General features: G+C 45.3%; 1 protein-coding gene, 1 long non-coding RNA gene and 2 other non-coding genes across 8 annotated transcripts in view; 1 reads left to right on the top strand and 3 right to left on the bottom strand.

Moving 5' to 3' along the window:
* EPB41L4A (erythrocyte membrane protein band 4.1 like 4A) overlaps positions 1 to 2227 on the top strand; it is a 222493-nt gene extending 220266 nt beyond the window's left edge. For all 3 annotated transcript variants that reach the window (XM_073344691.1, XM_073344692.1, XM_073344693.1), the window contains one exon: positions 314 to 2227. In XM_073344691.1, coding sequence (XP_073200792.1) covers positions 314 to 442 — 129 coding nt within the window. In that variant the 3' untranslated portion in view covers positions 443 to 2227. The remainder of the gene's footprint in view (positions 1 to 313) is intronic.
* LOC140911501 (uncharacterized) lies at positions 74 to 16557 on the bottom strand. Of its 3 annotated transcripts, XR_012158998.1 has the most exons (5): positions 16433 to 16557; positions 15243 to 15327; positions 14608 to 14672; positions 13488 to 13563; positions 74 to 222 (listed from the first exon to the last, which is right to left on the bottom strand). It is a non-coding gene; the product is annotated as an uncharacterized lncRNA (long non-coding RNA). The 3 variants fall into 3 exon arrangements; XR_012158997.1 differs by lacking the exon at positions 74 to 222 and having other exon boundaries at positions 13331 to 13563; positions 16433 to 16553; XR_012158999.1 differs by lacking the exons at positions 74 to 222; positions 16433 to 16557 and adding an exon at positions 15936 to 16369 and having other exon boundaries at positions 13331 to 13563.
* LOC140912178 (small nucleolar RNA SNORA13) lies at positions 13828 to 13961 on the bottom strand. The gene has a single exon (XR_012159256.1). It is a non-coding gene; the product is annotated as a small nucleolar RNA SNORA13 (small nucleolar RNA).
* LOC140912177 (small nucleolar RNA SNORA13) lies at positions 14959 to 15090 on the bottom strand. Its single transcript, XR_012159255.1, has one exon. It is a non-coding gene; the product is annotated as a small nucleolar RNA SNORA13 (small nucleolar RNA).
* Positions 16558 to 21502: the final 4945 nt, after the last annotated feature.

Below are 21502 nucleotides of genomic sequence, written 5' to 3'. Positions count from 1 at the left end.
TAACAATTCACTGTTTTCTTGGAGTCACTGTACAAAGAAACATCATAGCATTTTTGAAAGGAACACTAAATAATTCAACCAGTTCTATTTTTAATATTTAAGCCCCAGTCCTGCATAAGGATCCAGTGCTTGGTCCTTGTGCTCTTGAGGAATTCCATTGACTCCAACACGACTCTGAGGGGCTCTAGAGTAGCAGATCCCAGTGCAGGATTGAGGCTAAGCCTGTAGCAAAGGAAGAGATGAAGGAAGTAATATTTTAATTTTTCATTATATTTTCAACAGTGTATTTTTAATTTGTCTTTGTTCTCTTCAGAGGCGAAATGGGTCCAAAGATAGCCTGATAGAAGAAAAATCTCAGATATCCACTAACAGCCTGGATGGAAAACACACTGCAAAGACAATAAAAACTGTATATGCATCACGCCTCAAGATAGAGACTTGATTGCCATAACTGAGGACGGTGAATGGATTCTGTTCCTTTGAAACTGGGAATTACACAACAGTTCAGATACTCTTTAGCTGTAAAATATTTCTTTGTCACAAGGAAAGAAGAAAAATGTAAACTGGAGTGGTGGTAATTTTCTTAAATTAAAAACTCCAACCTGCTTGCCCTGAAGGGCGATCACTGTTTTCATCACTGGTTCCAATTACAGTTGCTTACTTGATTGCAAAGAAGTTGACTGGTTAGACAGTTGGAAGGAAAAGTGTTAATACAATTCAACAATTGCCAGATACTATATTTTCAAAAGAGGAACAGAGGAATTGTCATGACAGATCAGACCTTGGTCTAATTAATTCAGTTGCCTGTCTCCAAGAGGCCAAGACCAGATGCTTTAGAGGAAGCAGTAAAGCCTTCATAATATTCTTGGCCAATTGTGCAATACTATATAATAGTGAGGAAATCTCTTCCTGACTCCATCTGATGATCAGCTTTATACCCTGAAACATAATAGCTCTTATGTTTATTTTAGCCTAATGCAACTGCAGACACTGTTCTTGTTCATATAAATGTTGAATCCATGTTTAGATAATTGCCACAATCGTATCTTGTGGCATTGAGTGTCATGTAAAAATGGATTTCCTTTCACCAATTTTAAATGTGTTGCCTTTTAATTTTAAATATCCTCTTGTATTGAGACAGTACTTGATTAGCCTTCTCTGTACTATTGACTATTTTATATACCCCTACCACATATCCTCTTAATTTTGGCCCTTGAAAACTACAGTGAAAAATGTCTTGAATGGCCCAAAGGCCAGTGTAATAAGATTGCCTAGTACACACAGACTATAAATGCTGTCTGGACAAAATTGTACTATAAATCTTGGAAACACTTCAAAGTGGCTACCTAAGATGGGGTTGGCTAACAGAGTTGGTTCTTTGGCGCAGGTTTCATTGACCTAGTCTTTTTAAGCTCTTCTCGAATGAAATCCCCCAATAATTTGAATAATTTGCAGTGCCCTTCTCTGGACCGTTTCTTCTGCTCACTCATTTCTGAGATGAGATGACCAAAACTGAATGCAATATGCAAAGTGAAGACAATATCACTGAATTATCTAGTGGCATCTTTTACTCTATATTCCCTTTGTAAAACAGTGTAACATCTTGCTTTTTTGACTGCTGTTGCACATTAAGCATATTATCTTCAATGAGCTGTTCTCACTGATGCCTGGATCTTCTGCTAGCAGGTTACGTCTAATTTAGAATCCATCATTGATTCTTTGAATGTGCTTTACCTTGCACTTGTCTACATTGAATTTCATCTACTATTGTGCTAACCAGTTTCCTGTGTCAGCTAGGCTGTTATGGAGTCAAGCAAAATCCTGCCCAGGCCTGTAAGTAATTTTGCACTGAGTATATATTTGCCACCCCACTAACAACAGTCTGGCAGAGGTTGACTAACCACATTGTACACTACTTGTTCTTCTACAGTTTGCTCAGACAGTCTACTCTTCCATACTGATAAGTGGCTATTTAGCCCTACCTTTCTATGCTATTGTTTAAATCAGTTTTTAATCTATAACAGGCCTTTACCTCTTATCCTGCACTTACCAAATTTCCTCAAGCGCCTCTTGAGAGGGACTTCATAAGAAGGCTTGGGAAAGACTAACTTTAATCTGTCAAGAGACAAGGCGGATGAGGTAATATCTTTTACTGGACTAACTTCTGTTGGTGAAAGAGATGAGTTTTTGAGGTACAAAAAGAAAAGGAGTACTTGTGGCACCTTAGAGACTAACCAGGTGCCACAAGTACTCCTTTTCTTTTTGCGAATACAGACTAACACGGCTGCTACTCTGAAACCTGAGGTACAAAGACTCCCATAGTATGTCCTCTCCATTCACCAAAAGGAGAGTGAGTGGTGCATCATGGGAAATATAGTCCAGCCAGAAAGCCTGCCACAGAGGACAATGGGAGTACAAGGCCCCTAAACTACAATTCCTGGTGCAATGCATTGTGGCATCAGTTTGAATTAGAAATGTTATAATCTTTTAGCAAAATATTTTGGCCAAAAATGGAAACTTTCAGGGGCCAGGGGGGAAGGGAAGAGAAGATCCTCTTTTCTGACCAGATTTAATATTTGTAGATTCTTAATTCTTAGTTCCTTTAGAATGATTAATGCCATCCAGTGCAATATTGTTTGTACTGTGTCAATCCTAATGAGGATCAGATTCACTTTGTGGTAAGTACTATACCATCACACAATCACTACTCCCATAGAATTTCAGTCAAATCTGCTACTAATTTTTCCCCAGTATTTCTATATTTGACTTCACCTTCACTACCTGTGAACAGTAATCCCGGGATAAATATTACCAGTCCCCAGTATTTTTTTGCAAGTGCAAAATAACAAAAAAATTAAACAAAAAACAGCCTGTAAAATAAAAATGGAAAATCCCGCAGCGGTTTTAACTGTCCTGTGGGACTGGACCCAGCCCTCCCACTCTGGGCGTTGTGACCTGTGGTTTGACTCTCTGCCATTTGGCTCAGTTGCTGCCCTCTTGCCCCCCACTATCAGAGGGGCAGCCAGGCCAAACCTAAGTGGTGATGTGACCCTAAGTGCCAGGGCACAATGCCCAGAGCAGAGCTTGGCCCACCCCAGAGGAAAGGAGCCGCCGGCTGCATGCAGGGCGGGCTCACTCTGCAATCTCTCTCCCCCCCCCCTTCCCCCCCAGGCTTCCCACAGTAAAATGAAATTCCCCCAAAACCCTGCAAAGTTATAAAAATAATAATTCACAGGGCTCTAAATATTCTCTCTTCCTTTGTAGTGAAGACTAATATAAAAGCACGATTTAGTTCCCCTGCAGTTTCCTTATGCTTTTTGAACCTCATTTAGACTGGCAGTCACATAGAATTGGGCTAAAAAGTTTTTAAACGTGGCTCAGCTTTGTTTACACTGCCTGGTCCAACTGTTTTTATTTGGTCCAACTGTTTTTAAAGGCTGTTTAACAAGATCTCTCACTGTTGCAATCTGCTTCTTTGGCAATACAGATGGAGACAGTCATTGTTCTGTTTTACATTCTGATGGCCTACAGGACCCAATACCACTGTCAGCATACTACTTTTCTGATGAATCAAATAACTACATTACAAAAAAATCCCCGTTCTTGAAGTTTTGTGTCATAGTACCACCTCTTAGAATGCTCCAAGGATATCAAAATTATGTTATGACTAACCCTACTTAATCCTGAGTAACACACAGGAATTAATTCAGGAATGTACTGTAAATCAAGGTACACCTCGCCTCTTGTTTGTTCAAGAATAAGCTGTTCCAAGGAGCAATTCTCCACAACGTGTTTGCAGTGATGTTTATTCATTGCCCATTATTACTGGTATTTTGTTACTTCCCTGATGTTTCTCAACATTCTGACTTCTTTACTGAGATATAGTCTGGTAAAACATCCCTATTACTATACAGTACTTGTACTTTTATGACCTGAATTTTGTATCTGCACACATTTCACATCCTGGCACTCTTCACAGTCTATGGAATTCTGTGTGTACAAAGCTATTCCCACACATTTGACCTACTCTCTCTTTCTTGTCTAGTGTAATTTATGGGTTTTGTATAGTTTCTAAGCACTCACAGCAAGAAATTGTGGTATTTCATTTATTCTACTACGTGTCAGAAATGCTAGGCTGTCTGCCTCTGCTATTTTTTCATTTATGCTTCTTGGTAGTTGTAGTCTCATTTATAAGGTGTGCATATTATTATGTACCTCATTTTTGACTGAAGATTGTTTCAACTGTACTTCTAATGTACCTAACAGGTTTTAATGTGTACCATGTTTACTTCTCATTAGCTGCCATCTTAGTCATAGCTTGTTTTAAATAATCCTTTAAAACCTAGCTAACTTTATGTGCTGGCAGTCTTCTTCCTTTTGGATAAAGAGGAAATTACAGTTAGTATGCCACTCTGTATATCCATGTAGCTCTTATTCAGATTCTTAATCTGCAACTCTTATTTAGGCTAATCTCTTTGTATTGTTGGGCTCTTGGCCCCAAAAACATTACATCATTTTTTCTGTTCAATATCCAAACAAGCCAACCATCTCTGTACAGTTGAACTCAGATGCAAATCAAGATGGAGTGAATTTTAATTCCTTCATGATTTCAGGACAACTTTTACTATAAAGCTAATGATAAAGATGGCTGTTTTAAAAAACATGCAAGATCTCAGATCAAACTGTGAAGTATATACTGTATGTATACAAAGTTAAAAATTATCCATGAAACAGCTGTGTGCTTTATTTTAAATTGAGTTGATAGGTGGCAGTGTCAAAACTTATGTCCAGATTATTTAAAATCAAGTAAACCTGTTAACTTTTATGGTAAATTTTGTGCTTGCATGTTGCGTATATTATTTGCACTACATGAGAAGAAAATCACTGACTAATTTGATGGTAACATCTGTGTAATGCCAACTAAAAATCAACTTGGGGATATAACTTCACCAGAGAAAATGTATTCCATAGTAGCTGAAAGTGGTGCCTGTAAATGTTTTTACACTCTTACAATGAAGTTTCCATTGCTTAAACAGCATCGAACTATCTTCCCAATGCAGAAAGAATGGTCTAAAATATAATATATGTGATTTTTCATAAATCAAGCTGCTTGGCTTTCTTTGGTAAATCAAGGACATATCTCCTTAAGACTCTGGCCCCTAATTCCTTCCTACATCCATTTCCTTGATAGCTAATACAGTGAAAGGAAATCACCACCCTTCCACACAAACATTTCCATGGGCTTCAGTTCTTGTGAGAATTTGAAGAAATATAATGTGATCTGATAGATTACTGTGTGGTACCCTTCTCCTCTGATTAACATACAATAGTGTGATTTTTCAATTCTACATATACATAACCAGCCAAACAATACTATAATCCATCCAATAGCTATGTTAAGTATGTTTGGGCTAGTCAGGACTGGTCGTCAAGCTATTTGAGTAATTTACATAGATTGAATTTCTGAATGTAAATTACTTGCCTGTTAATTGTGGGCTTGACCTTAATGAAAAACACAGGCCTTCACCTCTATACTTAAATGTTCAGGATTATCAGAGAAGCTCGAGTCATCACTAGAGAATCACCACAAGAGTTTGGGACACCACGGGGCAGTATCAGAAAATTAAACCAGCGTAAAATAACTTCAAACTGCTCCTAATGAGGCAGGCCAAAAAACCAATGCTCCTTAAGCCTAGCTGTAATTGAACACAACAGGCATGTTCTCCTTTTTCCTCCCGTATTTCTTGTGTAGTAACCTTACCCGCTATGGTGGGGAGGTATAACCCACTTAGAACAGATTAGGCAATTGCCTTCCCCATGAGAATTAAAAGGAAGAGATTTTCCACAACTTGAAGAACAGTGAATAGGCACTAGAGAAATTATCACCATTACAAGCAATTAGTGACTTTGCTGAATGGGTTTTACACCTGAGTCCTGACAATGTAACAATCTGAATGATGATTTTAAGTACAGCTAAATACAAAAAATATTCTTTTATTTCCCTTACAATAGTGGCTTTGGCAAGGTGCCATCCAAATGAATGGTGAGATGTCTTCAGGTATCAGAATGTATTTACTCCCGTTTGGCTGATAAGCAGAATAGGCTGAATGAGAGAATACTTGTCACAACACAAACTGGTATACATGGTAAGATCACTGAGCAAGCTCTCTGCAGGTCATGAGACTCTGGACAGTACAAAGAACAATAATTTGCTGTAAGAAAGAAAATGTCATCCACTAATCTATATTGACTGTTTTCATTTATTAATTACATTACTACTATTACTACATTATTAAGTCTACCTTCAATCAAGTTACACTGGCTTGAAAAAATATTGTATGTGGTTTGTTGGTATTAAGACTATGAATCCAAATGAGAACTAGAAGAACAAAGGTGGTGAGATAGTGTTGTTTTACTGAGCCCTCTCCTTCTCCTGGGGTTCTCAGCCTTTTCGATACCAGGCTCCCTCGTCCATCAAACAATGGGGGAAGGGCAAGGTAGTTGTGACTTCCAGCCATATGGCTGCAACATCCAGGTTAGGAATTCTTGCCCTAGACATTAAAATACACTTTTGTCCACTCAGGATTTTTCAGATGGCTGCTGAAGACCATTTCTCCTCCACTGCCCACTTTTTAAAAGTTAATGTCAGATCCTAGGGAGCCTGTAAGAGTAAACTGACAGATCAAGTAGAAGGAAAAGGCCATGCCCTTTCAGAAGTCAGGCTTACCAGACAACAGGCTTTAGAAAGTTTGACTATTTCAGGCTAGGGGGTAGTCCAGCTGGTTTACTCACTGATAGAGTGGAGCCCTAACTATTAGTATCCTATTAGCTGCACTTATCTTGCAGGTGCTGCTTCTCCTCTTACTGAGTAGGAAGAGCTTGTATTTTTTAGGGTCCCAGCCTTCTCCCACTCCTGCATGGTTTGCAAAAGCATGTTTCCTCAGTGAGAGGAAAGGCAACAGCAGAGAAAGGTGTACTGTGAACCGTACCGGTGTAAGAAATGTTACTTGAAAGATCCTGCAAAGATAAAATCTGTGGGGACATAGAAGTACAGACTTGAAAAAGCGTATTTACTACAGCGAAGATGACTTCAAGGACAAAAGTTCACTAAGTACTCAGGGAACTGGTACTAGAGTGAGCAATGGATGAAAGAAACAGTACATACTACCACAAAAGGGAACTTCAGTCTTGTTATATAGCTCCCAGATCAAGAAGAGAAAAGGCCACATAAATAACTACTCCATATATCTTTTTTCTTACCATGTTTGTTGTGAGCAGGTCATCCTGATCCACTCGTGAGGACTTGGTAACGCATCCTGACATTGCTTCCAAGGTCAGGCCACCCAAATCAAAAAAGAAAAGGAACACCCTTGGACATGCATTTAGGCAAGGCTCTCTAGTAATAGCATTGTCAAGCTTGCTAGTAGGAAAAGACACGAAATGGAGTGACCATTTTAAAGGCTTTCAGTCTGCCTGAAAGAAAAGTGCCTTTTGATGTCATACATAAGGAATGGACATGAGAAGAATGCTGGCAGGCTCAGAGACTCACAAAGTTGAGCGTATCAACACCATATTAGAGAGGCATTCCCAATTAATCCACAGCATCACTTTTTTCTTGTAAAGTCTACTGTAAGGTTGGGTCAGTCAATAGGGGCCTGAAGCTCATTCTGAGTTGAAGTCCCCAGGAAAGTTACCTTAAATGTTGAAATACTTAAGCTCACAAAAATAGATCAACAAAGCGGATAGCTCCTTTTGAACAAGAAACACATTAGTGTCCCAAACAAGAAAACGGCTTTCCCCCCTTTCCTGAGTTTTCAGAAGTTTTAACCCTTGTAACAATCCAGTGACAAGAGGCTGCAGAAACACTGGTCTAACCTGTTATGACAAAGCAACATGATCTGCTTGGGGGGCAGAGGAATGATACAAGGCACCTTCTCACACTGACGGAAAAAGTTGAAACCTGAGAGAGTGGTTGTAAAGGTGTATCTAATTTTCCCTCCACTGGATGAAAAAATCATTCCTTGCTAACACTGTTTTTCTGAGAATAAGCAGAATGATAAATTCTTATTCAGGTGGATGGAGAAGAAATACATTCTGATGTCCCCAATGGATAATTCCTGATCTATAAAACTACCTGTGAGAATGTCTTAGCTAGAGTGAGAACAAAGCTGGCAGCAGAATATCAGCAAGGGAGAATCAAGGCACAGAGAACATTGCTAATATACTAAGAGAAGTGCCTACATTTGAAGCCAGGTAAGGGTTGCAAAATAGCAGCACAAAAGTAGAGGCTTTACTAATGTGGATAACTACCATAAAGAAAAGTTACATTAATGAAAGGCCACCTTTAGAACCTAATGAAGAGCTGGTTCAATAGCCAATGAAGCTAAGTCCATGTCTACATTACAGAGTTAAGTTGACTTAAGTTATGTCAATGATCATAAGTAGCTTTAATAACATCAATCAACAACATCAATGCTCCTTGTGTCGGCTGAGTGCGTCCACAGTCGTTGCTCTTGCATTGACAGTGTTGCATTTTAGGTAGCTATCCCACTGTGCAATTTATCACCCTCTGCTGCTAGGAAGAGTTCACAGTGCATCATGGGGACGTGCTCGTCCTCCAGAGATGCAGGTCTTTCCATCCCATCGTTCCATGAGCTTCCTACTTTATTTCATGCCGTTTTTCTTCAACAGCCCTTGTAAACTGCGTGCCCACCCTCTCTGCCTAACAGCATGGACCCTGAGCTACTGACTAATCTGGTGACGAGCGTTATGAACACAATGCAGCTGGTCCTGCAGTATTTCAGGAGATGCGAAACAGAGTGAATCTGTAATGCCTGCCCTGCTGTCTGCCATGGAAGCAAATTATTCAAGATTGCTGCTGGCATTCACGAAATAGTTGGTCATGGTGGACCATCGGTCCTGGGCTCAGGAAACAAGCACTGAATGGTGGGATCACATCGCGATGCATGTATGGGATGGCTGAAAAACTTTCGGATGCGCAAATACACCATCTTGGAACTGTGTGCAGAGCTCACCTCAATTCTGTGGCACAAGGACACCAGAAAAAAACCTTTCCGTAACTACTACTGTTAGAGATCTGTTGTTCATGTCCATTCCTGGGTAGGTGTATGTGTGCTACGTGCACAGTCGCCAGAAGGTTTTTCCCAAAGTGATATCCATCGAGTTGGCTCCAGGACCCCCTGGAGTCACGCCCTCATGGTGCTTTATATAGGAGCCTGCCAACCCACCACACCCTCAGTTCCTTCTTGCCGGTAACTCCAACAAAGGGGTAGGAAGGCAGGTTTTGGAATGGACATGAGCAACACATCTCGAAGAACAAGAGTTACAGAAAGGTTACTAACCGCTTTTTCTTCTTTGATTGCTTGCTGATGTCCATTCCTGTGTAGGTGACTCTCAAGCAGATGATGGAGGTGGGTTCAGATTTCAGTGGCAAGTGGGAGCATAGCTCTGCCAAAATAGCATCATCTCTAGCCAGCTGTGTGATGGCGTAGTGGGTTGTGAAGGTGTGGACTAAAGACCATCTTGCCGCTCTACAGATATCATTGACGGAAACCTGTGCCCCGAATGCCGCAGAAGGCCCTCGTGACATGTGCTCTCAGTGCCAGAGCAGGGACTTTCGCCAGATCATAGCATGTGTAAATACAAGAAGTAATCCATGAAGAAATTCTTTGGGCCAAGACTGGGAGGCCCTTTATCCTGTCTGCCACAAAGAGCTGAGAAATCTTCCTAAAAGATCTGGTCCTATCTATGAAGAAGGCCAGCACCCGCCTGACATCTAGCGAGTGGAGCCTCTGCTCCTGGCTTTTGGCATGTGGCTTTGGGAACAAGACGAGAAGAAAAATGTCATGGTTGTTTGTGGAACTCAGACACCACCGCTGGGAGGAAAGCTGGGTGGGGCGCAGCTGCTCCTTGTCCTTGAAGAAGACCGTGTAGGGTGGTTCTGAAGTAAGGGCCCTGATTTCTGAGACCCTCTGGCTGAGGTAATGGCTACAAGGAAGGCCACTTTCCATGACAAGCAAAGCAAAGAGCATGTCACCAAGGATTCAAACGGTGCCCCTGAGAGACTTGAGAGAACCAAGTTAAGGTCCCAAGGTGGGATTGACTAGCTCACCTGCAGGTAGAGCCTGTCCAGTACTTTCAGAAAACAGCTACAATGCGCGTTAACGAAGATGGACTTACCGCTCACACCCGGATGGAATGCTGAACTAGCTGCCAGGAGCACCCTAATCCAAGACACCGACAGCCCTTGCAGTTTTAGATGTAACAAATAGTCCAGGATACACGGTATCGATGTTCGAGTGGGTAAGATCCCCTTCTGCCCTGCCCAGATTGAAAACCTTTTCCATTTTACCAGGTACGTGACCCTGGTGGATGGCTTTCTGCTCCCGAACAGAACCTCCTGAACCAGGCCTGAGCACACTAATTCCGAAGGGTTCAGTCATGGAGCTTCTAGGGCATCAAATGGAGGGACTCAAGGCTTGTATGAAGGCGACGTCCGTGTTCCTGGGAGATCTGGTCTGGAAGTAGCGGTAGGGTGATTGGTTTTCTGATTGAGAGCTCCAGGAGGGTGGTGGACCAATGTTGGTAGACAGGCTGGTGCTATCAGGATCAGACTCAATCCCTACCCCTTGAACTTCAGCAGGACCTTGTGTATAAGCAGAATAGATGGGAATGCATATGGTCCTTCCAGGGCAGAAGGAACGCATCTGCCTGCGATCCCAGACTGTGATCATGAAAGGAGCAGAACTGTAGACACTTCCTGTTGTGTTTTGTTGCAAACTGGTCTATCTGGGGAGTTCCACTGCAAAATGTACCTCACAACATCCGGGTGAATGGACCATTCATGATTGGCAAAGGACCTGCTGAGATAGGGCACTAACCCATTCTGGGCCCCTGGAATGTAGGAAGTCTTGAGGTGAATTGAGTAGGTTATGCAGAATTCTCACAGGCTTCCTGGCATAGGTGAAAGGAGCATGCTCCACCCTGTCTGTTGATATAGAACAGGGGTTCTCAAACTTCATTGCACCACAACCGCTCTTCTGACAAAGTTACATGACTCCTGGGGTTGGAGCTACCTGGGATGGAGGGTAAGGGGGCAGCAGGCCAAGCCCTGCCACCCCAACTGGGGGGAGAAGGGGCTGCAGCCAGAGCTCCATTGACCCAGGTGGGGGTGGAGCTCAGGCTTCAGCCCCAAGTCCCAGCAACTAATGCTGGCCCTGGCGACCCTATTAAAATGGGGTCCTGACCCAGTTTGGGAACCAGTGATATAGAACATCAGTCATGTTGTCTGTAAGCATCGACAGACATTTGTCTTACAGGTGGGGCTGGAACATTTGCCAAGCAAGATGCACTGCTCTGAGTTCTCTCACACTGATATGTAGCGAGAGCTCTTTCTGGAAGCAGAGGCCTTGAGTCCTGAGGGGCCCTAGGTGAGCTCCCTATCCCAGTTTGGAAGCACCAGAGACTAGACATTGATGGCTGTGGTCTCCAGAATGGAACACCAGCATATACCACCCCTGAGTCCAACCACCATAAGAGGGAATTGATCACCAAAGGAAGAAGTGTGACCACTCTGTCCAGGCAATCCTAGCCTGGTTGGTTCACTGTCACAAGCCAGGCCTGAAGCGGTCCGAGTTGCAGCCTCACATGCTTTACAATTTATGTACACAATGCCACGTGCCCCAGGAGCTTCAGGCAGGTCCTTGCAGTGGTGGTGGAATGTTTTCTGAGGCTCTCTCTGATTGAGCTCAGCGTCTAGAATCTGGCTTTTGGTAAGAAGGCTTTGGCCTGGACTGAGTAGAGGACCTCACCTGTGAACTCTATTCTTTGAATGTAGTGCTTGCTTCCTGAGCATTAATTGTACTAAGCAAGTATTCTTACCTACAGCCACTCTGTTTCAGTGTTAGCACTGAGGATGTATGTATGTCACAAATAGACTTGTTTAATAACCAGATATAAAACAAACTTTTGGTCAGTCTCGCAATTAGGGCTCTCACAGCTGGGTGTAACTCCAGCTTTCATTGAGAAACCAGTCCCTAGGGGTGGAGTGCACGGGGTACTGAGAAGGACCAGGAACCCACGAGGAATGCAGATGGGGAAGGTACATACCGGTGTACCTTCAGCACTGCAGAGTTCAAACTGCTGACCAGAGCAGTCATGAGCATTGTGGGATACCTCCTGGAGGCCAATTAGGGCATCTCCACTGAGGCTGCGTTGTTCTAACTACATTGCAAAAAGCTCTATGATGCTCATCGAGGTAGTTTTATTATGTCGGTATAGCAGGAGAGTTATATCAGCTGGAGGAGCATTTCAGTTTGTACACTTTCGCTGTTCTGCTGACAAAACTATGTAGTATAGACAAGTCCTAAGCCTCTGAGCGGAGTTCCTTTGCTTATCAAAGTTAAGGAAATGACATATTTGGAGATCATTTCTACTCAGCAGTAGGTGGCCCGCTGACAGCCAGTAGGGGGCCTGCACTGTGTTCCAATGTTGCTTCCCTCAGAGGTAGCAACCCTTAAGGGCTAGGGGAGTATCAATAGTCTTGCTCGAAGAATCAAAGACCCAGTAATGAGAATTCTGAACAGATGGTATCTCTGGAGAATTAATATAATCCCTAATATAATCCCCAAGTTTTCCATTGCATCCAATAATTACATCTTGCTTCACTAAGTTAGACTTGTCTAAGTCTTCCCTTGAGGCAAATTTGGAAATAAGACACACGGTTAACCATTACAGATTTGCCTGATCAAGAATGGAATTTTTGATTTCATAGTATTTAGAAATGGGAATTAAGTCACTTGATGGTACAATGAAAGCATAAGTCTTTCAGCCTGAATAGCGGTAGAAATTCCAACCACTAACTTCTGCATTGTGTATTTGGTTCTACTTTTAATAGGTGAAGGTATAGATTACAGCCTATGATTGATGGTGAAAGACACACTGATCTACTACATTCAGGTAACACTTGAATGTGTATAAGTGCAATTAAGCTTTATAAGCAATGCAACTTGGAAAGTGAAGATTTTCAAATGGAACAGCTGAACAATTTATATTTCCTCACACGATCAAAACCAAGGTACTTCTAGTCACTTCAAATGTTAAAAAAGTTTCCCCTATACTCTTGGCAATAACAATCACCATTTATTAGTTATTCTGGTTCAGTATTAATGGACTAACTTGATACTCACCCCAAATAAATACATGGTAGATGTACTAGTAAATCAGGATCAATATTTTATTTCTTCAGTATAAGAACTGATTTTAGTTAACTGAGAAGGTGGTACTTAGAAAAATTCAACAAATGCAGCAATTAAAAATATATAGTCTTTATTTTTTAGTACACAAGACCATTCCCTCACCACTGCCACATATAGTTAAAAGCTACTTGAGTCTTCTTGTGAACACACTTGTAATATGTTACCATGATTTTAAGATTTACAAATTCCATGTTTTTAAAATTCATCTACCTGTATATTTCTTCCAGAACATTCTTCTGGTGGAAGAAATGCTGCCGAACTTGAGCTGGTTCTGTAGAAATATTTACTGAAAAAAAATATTGAATATCAGATGAGATATGTTTAAATTATTCTTTAGCAATCTGCAAGATCCTCTAGGGTGGTAGAAAATAGCTTCACAAGCTCAGGTTTTGTTTCAGCTTTGAAACAGTTAAGTCTCTGCAAAGGCATTTTCAAAGTATCTTCAGAGGTTAATTCCTAAACCAAATTCCCTGCTCCATTAAGCAGGACTTCGGATCTATTTTAATTCCGAGCACCATTCTAAATTTAGTTACAATAGAAGCTGTCACAAAACTGTCCCTTATACAGCAGAATCATGGGAGAGATTAATTCCCAACATCAAATAATGCTGCAGAAGGACTTTTTTTATGCCTTTCTTGACACCACAAACATTAGTAACAAAAATGAATGGGCAACACAAAGGCAAGAATGCTATATATTCTTAAAAAATGCTTAGTTATAAGGTATGCCAGTTGAACTAGCCTTAGTCAAGAAATATAAAAATGTTATACTGGAAGTTATAGGAAGAAAAGTACTTTTAAAAAAATTTTGTGCCTGTTATTTGTAGTGTTATTTAAGTAGTTTAATGCAAATAAGAACAAGAGAACTAAAAAAATTCGCTTCCAGCGGAAACTAGAAAAAGCTATTATGATTCACTTCTGACTGCTGCAATTTAGCTTTGGGGCAATAGGCCAGACAACTGCCTGAAGTTTGATTAGCTTATGACATTGTGCACCAATATTCTGCAACTAATTTCAGTTTTGGAAGATACTTATGAACATTTAATAAGTAAAAATAAGTTAGATGATCCTTGGACACTGGAGCATTCTGCGTGACCTTAGAAGCTAAATAACCAATTAAGCATTACAAAAAAAAAAAAAAAAAAATCACAGATTTAGAGTTCCGTAGAGTAAAAGTGTTCACCAAACTTTAAATAGCCATAACAATCTGCTAGCAAATAATCAGCGTTTATGGAATAACACTTAAAGGTACTACCCGTATACAAATGGAACCTTTCACTTTAACCAACGTAGACAATGAATTCAAAAGCACACACACATTTCTATCTTACCATAGTATACAAGGCCGTATGTACAGAAACTGTAGTCTTCTATTCATTCAGACTCATTTTCTCCACTGAACAGAAACAAATACAAGTTAGTACAATGAACATGTATGTATTTTTCCAACCCCACCCATCACCACTTTCTTGGATTTTTTTATCAAAATTCTGGCAAGCTCCAAGAGATTAATTTGATGTCCATTATAATGATAAGAAAAACAATACTGAAGGGAGGATATAGTGGGGGCGGGTGAGGTTGTGTGGCCCACAATGTGCAGGATGTCATACTACTACTAAAGGATCATGACAGTCTCTTCTGACCTTAAAGGCTGCTCATGCCTACCACTCAAACATCAACTTTTCTGTCCTTGCAGAATTGAAAAGAGAAAAGGTACATAACCATCTCCCACAACAATTTCAGCAAGAGTTCTTGTATGCCTTTTCTGACACCACGTTCACTATGAGAGATAGTGAATGGGTAACACAAAGGCAAATATTTAAATTTGTAAAGTGATCATTTCATTTCTCAGTGAAAAACCTAGCTTAACAGGATATAAACAAATGGTCACCTCCAAAAGACCAATTTAGAAGTAAATTTTTGAATTATATACAAATGTCAGGTATTCCATTAAAACTAATCATACCATTCAGGAACCGTCATATCAATTTCTCCTAAAGCGGTATTTGTCAACTAAGCAAAGTGCATCAATGGGCACTGTCTGCCTACATCTGAAAAACAGGAGAAAAAAAGATAAAATATAACAAATGTCAAACAGATCAATTTAAAGTCAAACTAGTCTTGTATATAAGTAAATTTTGTCCTTGATGCCGCTAGCTTCATAGGGCTCTTCTGGCAGCCAGTGAATATGTAGAAGACTCAGCCACATTTCACATTAGCCTTAGGAAGGAGGCTGCTCTACAAAACGGAAGGATTTCTCCCTCCTCCAAATTGTGTGATCTGCCCATGACTGACCATGCTGATTTAAAAGGTGCATCGTGCAGTGAAAAAAACAGTCCAAAACCAGAGCATTTTAAGGAATGTGAGCTATGGATGCAAAAAACCCAGTCTTCCAAAAGGTGTAGCCTTCACCTCTACAAAATTGGACAGATCTCCCAGTACCCCACCAAACCCCGGGTCGAGCACGTGCGATTTATCAGTCTACTCGTGGCTGTTCCCCAGGCAGCACGAGCACGCACGACCGAGACACCTAAGGCGGCGAGGAAGGGCTTGTGGCTTTCTTCACATCGCCTGCGTTAGTTACAAACCTGCACGTGCACCCCTCTCAAGCCAGGGAAAGCACGCGGAGCTGAGCAGCCATTGGGCCGGCAGCACGTACCAAAATCCACGCGGACCCGCCCGACGATGGCCGCTGGGACCCGCGCCCCAGTCACACGAGCGGCGGCGGCGGCGGCGGCTCCCCCCGCACGAGACAGGCTCAGCGGCACCAGCCCGCCAGTCACGCCGCTGCGACCCAACAGCTCCCCCGGGACACGCCTGGGCCTGCGGGGGCGGCCGTCTGAGGGGCCGAGCGGCCACAGCGCGGCCGGGCTGCGAGGGGCGCGAGCCGCTCCCTTTCCCTAGCGGACCGAGCCCACCGGCCTCGCGCCAGGCCAGCCACGGTCACGGGACGCGGAGTCTCGGCTGGAGGGGCGCGCGCTGGACGCACAGGGCGCGGGGGCTCGTGCACGGTGCTAGGCGCCGCGAGGCCCAGCCAGATCCCCCGCAACCCACATCACATGGCGCGTGAACCGCCTCCTCGCCCCGCCCCCCACTACAGACCCGGCTTCCCCGCCTCTGCTCGCGAACCCCGCGGCTCTGGCCCGGCCGGCTCACCAGGAGACCGCTGCTGTTCCCAAACCGACCGGCCCGGCGGCCGAGTAGCAACCATCCGGCACCTCCAGACCCATCCCGCCTGAGAGAGAGAGAGACTCCACCCCCCGCTCCCAGCAGGCCCCAAGCCGGACAAACCACTCCGCAGGGAGGGGCGGCGTGTACCACCGCGAGAGGGGGCCCGACGGTACCAAGCGCCTCGTACAGACAGGGGGGGGGAGGGGGAGGGGGAGGGGAGTGTACCACACCGGGAAGGGGGGCGGGGTTGTAGTAAATACGTTACTCCACCCCCCTGGAGGGGCCGGGCAGGAGCTCGGGCGAAGGAAAATTCTTCCCTTGACCTCGCTGCTGGGTCTCCGGGGGGGGGGTTAGGGCAACCTATGTCTGTGTCCGGCTTCAGAGCAGCAGCGTGTTAGTCTGTAGTCGCAAAAAGAAAAGGAGGACTTGGGGCACCTTAGAGACTAACAAGTGGGCTGTAGCTCAGGAAAGCTTATGCTCATATAAATGTGTTAGTCTCTGAGGTGCCCCAAGTCCTCCTTTTCTTTCTGTGTCTGTGTGGCACAGGCAGGACATTTCTCTCACAGCCTGAGCAACGTAGCCGGGTGGACCTAAGTTTTAGGTATAGACCAACGTGCTGCAATACAAACGCTCAATCCGTGCTGTTAAACCAATCACACTGTGACGCTCAGGTGGGGTTTCGGAGTCTGAGGGCTCCCCACTCAAGCTAGACGAATTTGAGAGGCGTTAATCTTAGGCCTTGTCTACACTGCCATTTTACAGCACTGCAATTGTCTTGCTCAGGGGTGTGAAAACACCCTCCTGAGCGCTGCCAGGTTCAGCGCTGTAAAGTGGCAGTGTAGACAGTGCACCAGTGCTGGGAGCCACTCCCCTCGTGGCGGGGGGTGGGGGGGCGGTTTTACAGTGCTGGGAGAGCTCTCTGCCAGCTCAGTGATGTGACTACACAAGCCACATGAAAGCACTGCCTTAGGGTACGTCTACACTGGCAGAGTTACAGCGCAGTGAGTTACAGCACAGCTCAGAAAGCGCTGAAGGGAAACCGTTGTTGTGTGTTCACACTGTCAGCTGCCTCCGCAATAGCGTCTCACTTGCGGCGCTATTCGGAGCGGTGCACTGTGGGCAGCTATCCCACAGAGCACCTCATTCTCTTCTGCCGCTAAGACTTGTAGGAAGGTGGAGGGGGTTGCAGGGCATCCTGGGTCCTGTGCCAATGCCCCGTGATGCATTGCTTCACATCCCAACAATCCCTGTGCTTCTGGCCACATTTGATACCATCTTTCAACCGTTTGTGTACTGCATGTCCTGCCTCTTCTGGCTGCAGGAATGGATCCCGAACTGCTGACCAGTATGCTGCTTGCTCTGACCAACACGTCACGAGTTATTCCTTAAACTACAAAGGCAAGAGGAGTGCGACATTGATCTCGCCTTGCATAGTAGCTACGACATGAGATTGCTTGTGGCATTCACGGAGGTGCTGATCACAGTGGAATGCCGCTTTTGGGCTCGGGAAACAAGCACTGAGTGGTGGGATCACATCGTGATGCACGTCTGGGATGATGAGCTGTGGCTGCAGAACTTTCAGATGAGGAAAGCCACATTCCTGGGACTGTGTGATGAGCTCAGGGGTGAAAGTAAGTTAAAGGACTTACCGGTACGCTGGAGTCCTGAGCAGGGGACGTGGCCTCAGCCGGAAGAGGCATGGCCTGAACCGGAAGAGGCGGGACCTTTAAATACCCGGGCCCTTTAAATCAAGATTTAAAGGCCTTGGGGCTCTGGCTGCGGTAGCGGGGGCGGGGAGCCCCAGGCTCTTTAAATCACCACCGGAGCTACCAGATGCAGAGGCGGCTGGGAGCCCCAGGGCAATTTAAAGGGCCCAGGGCTTTGGCCACCGCTACCACAATGGAGCTCCACGTCCTTTAAATCGCCGGAGTCCTAGGGGCTCCCAGCTGCTGCCGCTACCCCTGGGGAGCCCCTGGCCCTTTAAATCACTGCCGGAGCCCTGCCGCCACTACCCCAGGGCTCCAGCAGTGGGCTCAGGAGGCGATTTAAAAGGCCCGGGGCTCCGGCCGCTGCAGGGAGCCCTGGGCCCTTTAAATCTCCAGCCTGGGGAAGCTGGTCCAGTGCAGCACAGCATACCGGACTGGCTTACTTTCACCTCTGGATGAGCTCGCCCCAGCCCTGCGGTGCAAGGACAAGAAGGAGAGCTGCCCTGCCATTGGAGAAGCACATGGCAATTGCACAGTGGAAGCTGGCTACTCCAGACTGCTACCGATCAGTCGCTAACCAGTTCGGAGTGGGAAGGTTGACTGTTGGACTTGTGTTGATGGAAGTCTACAGAGCCATTAATTGCATCCTTCTCTGAAGGACCGTGACTCTGGGCAACGTGCGTGACATTGTGGATGGCTTTGCACAAATGAGCTTCCCTAACTGCGGAGTGGCAACAGATGGCACGCATATTCCAATTCTGGCACCAGACCACCTAGTACATTAATTGCAAGGGATATTTCTCAATGGTTCTCCAGGCACTTGTGGATCACTGTGGGCGTTTCACAGACATTAACACAGGCTGGTCTGGAAAGGTGCATGATGCACCCATCTTTCAGAACACTGGCCTGCTCAGGAAGCTGCAAGCAAGGACTTTCTTCCCGGACCAGAAGATCACTGCAGGGGAAGTCGAAATGCCCATTGTGATCCTGGGAGACCCCACCTCTTAATGCCATGGCTTATGAAGCCATACACAGGGCAACTTGACAGCAGAAACGAGTGGTTCAACAACAGGCTGAGCAAGTGCAGAATGACTGAGTGTGCTTTTGGCCATTTAAAAGCCCACTGGCACTGCCTCTATGGGAAGCTGGACCTGGCCAATGACAATATTCCTATGCTTATAACAGTGTGCTGTACGCTCCATAATACTTGTGAAGGGAAGAATGAAAGCTTCATTTAGGGGTGGACCACAGCGGCTCAGCGCCTGGAGGCTGAGTTTGAACAGCCAGAGACCAGGGCTATTACTGGGGCACAGTGCAGGGCCATAAGGATGAGGGATGCCTTGAGGCAGCATTTTGAAGCTGAAACCCACTAATATTTGTTGCTATGCTTAGGAGTGCAGTGCTTGTAATGCTGGCAGGTGATTATGTCCAGGGTTCATATCCAACCTTCTCCTTTGGAGTACAGTGCAGCAGGTACTGTGCTTCGGCAGCGCCTAACTACAGAGGAATGGTGTCACAGGGCACAGATTCACCGGCGGCGCCTCCTGCTGGTCATCTCAGGGAATTAGCATTCCAGCCTCCGGAGCACCCTCTTCAGGCCGGTGTCTTGCCTTGCTGCTGATTCCCGTGTCTCTCCCAGGACCCCAGTGCCCCTTTCACTGGGTGCTGCCCCCTGGCGGTGCCCCACAGTTCTGGGTCTCCCCCTCCCAGGGGAACCCCCCACCCACTATCCCTACCTCACCTCAGTTGTAGGCTCCTGCCAGTTACCATCTAGCCCCTGTAGCAGACTGCAGTATGAGCCACTCATCACAGGCAAGGTTAGATTTGGACCTGCTGCCTCTGTCTAACCTTGGGCTGTCCCCTGCAATCCCAGTACCTGTTGAGCCTAATGCTAGACTGCAGCCTGGGCTTTCCTGGCTGGAGCTCTCCAGGCCCTTCCCCAGCCCTCTCCAATCTAGGACTCTGCTTAGGTCCCTGCAGCCAGATCTCTCCCTCTCAGAAGCTAGAGAGAGTGTCTCTTCTGTTCCTGGCTTCCCTGGCTTTTATAAGGCCCGCTGGGTCTGTTTGGGGTGTGGCCCCCAGCTACCGCTGCTTTGCCAATCAGCCCCAGCCCTCTCCCAGAGCTATCTTAAACCCTTCTGGGCCCAAGCAGCTGTTTACCCCGCTACAGATGGGTGTTGAATGCAGTGGGTCGTGGGAGTCTGCAATACTGGACTATGAGGGGGGAGGAGTGGAATGCTGTGGGTATAGACTGGAGCCAGGAGGTTGATAAAAGTGCGTTGGTGGTGTCTGCGGGGAGCATGGGAAAGAGTTTTGTGATAGCGGCTGCAGGGGAGGGCAGGCATGGAGCTGCTTGGTTTGAAGAGCTAGCATTGCCTGGAGCATGTCTGCTTGGTGCTCCATAACATTTAAGAGCTGCTCTGTGGCTTCATTCTGGCATGCTGCGTTCTCCTTTCAGTTCTTCTTCTTGCTGTCCCACCATTCCTTCAATTCCTGTTTTTCGGCTGCGGAGTGCATCATAACATCACACAGAAAATCCTCCTGAGTTCTTGGTTGCTTTCTAATTCCGCACAGCTGTTCAGCCGCCGATAGAAAAGAGGGAGGCTGGGCTCCCAAGGTCATCTCTGTGAACTTTAAACACAGCATTTTATAGAAGCGGTATTGTTTGCAACACAGAGAACACTGATTCAGTGATTTAAAATACAGCCAGTACTCAGACACCTGTCACTAATTGGCTGATCCCAGGCAAGCACACATGAGCCACAAGACCCCCAAATGGCGCAGTGGCAGGGTAAATCACTCTTCCCAGACCTTGCTGTACACTGGGCATGTGGCTCTTGGGGAGAGCCAGACTGTAGTGGGGGCCTGATATGTCCCCACACTTTCCACAGGATGTGATCATTATGGAAGATATCTCGCTGGTGAGGGTCAGCAGGGAATCAAGGGAGCGTCTTCTCCAAGACTGCGGCTTCCGCCGTAGCCCCTATGCGGCTCGCCTATGTGCAGCAATGGTTCTCCCTGCACCACCACCACCCCCCATGATGGCACAGTGGCATGGGAAAGTTACCATTAATGGGGCAAGAAACAAAGCAGCTGTCCTGAAGAACCTGTGGCAATGGATTGCCCAGTATCTCCATGAGAGTTTCCTGGAGATCTCAGAGGGAGATTCCCATGAAGTGAGGGAGTCAAACAACAGCCTGTTCCCCTGCTCAGACTAGGCATGCGGTGGGAGACAAGTCTGCTTTCTGCAACCCTCCTTCCCCCAACAATTCGCTTCAGCGATTCCCAAAATCAAATCCACTTACCAGGGGCCTCCTCTCCTGTTTGCGCTTTGCCAACATCCAACAGC

Source organism: Lepidochelys kempii, chromosome 5 (assembly GCF_965140265.1).
Source record: "Lepidochelys kempii isolate rLepKem1 chromosome 5, rLepKem1.hap2, whole genome shotgun sequence".
In the NCBI taxonomy this organism is placed as follows: domain Eukaryota; kingdom Metazoa; phylum Chordata; order Testudines; family Cheloniidae; genus Lepidochelys; species Lepidochelys kempii.
The sequence above is the reverse complement of the archived record's forward strand: the minus strand, read 5'-3'. Positions and strand labels throughout refer to the sequence as shown.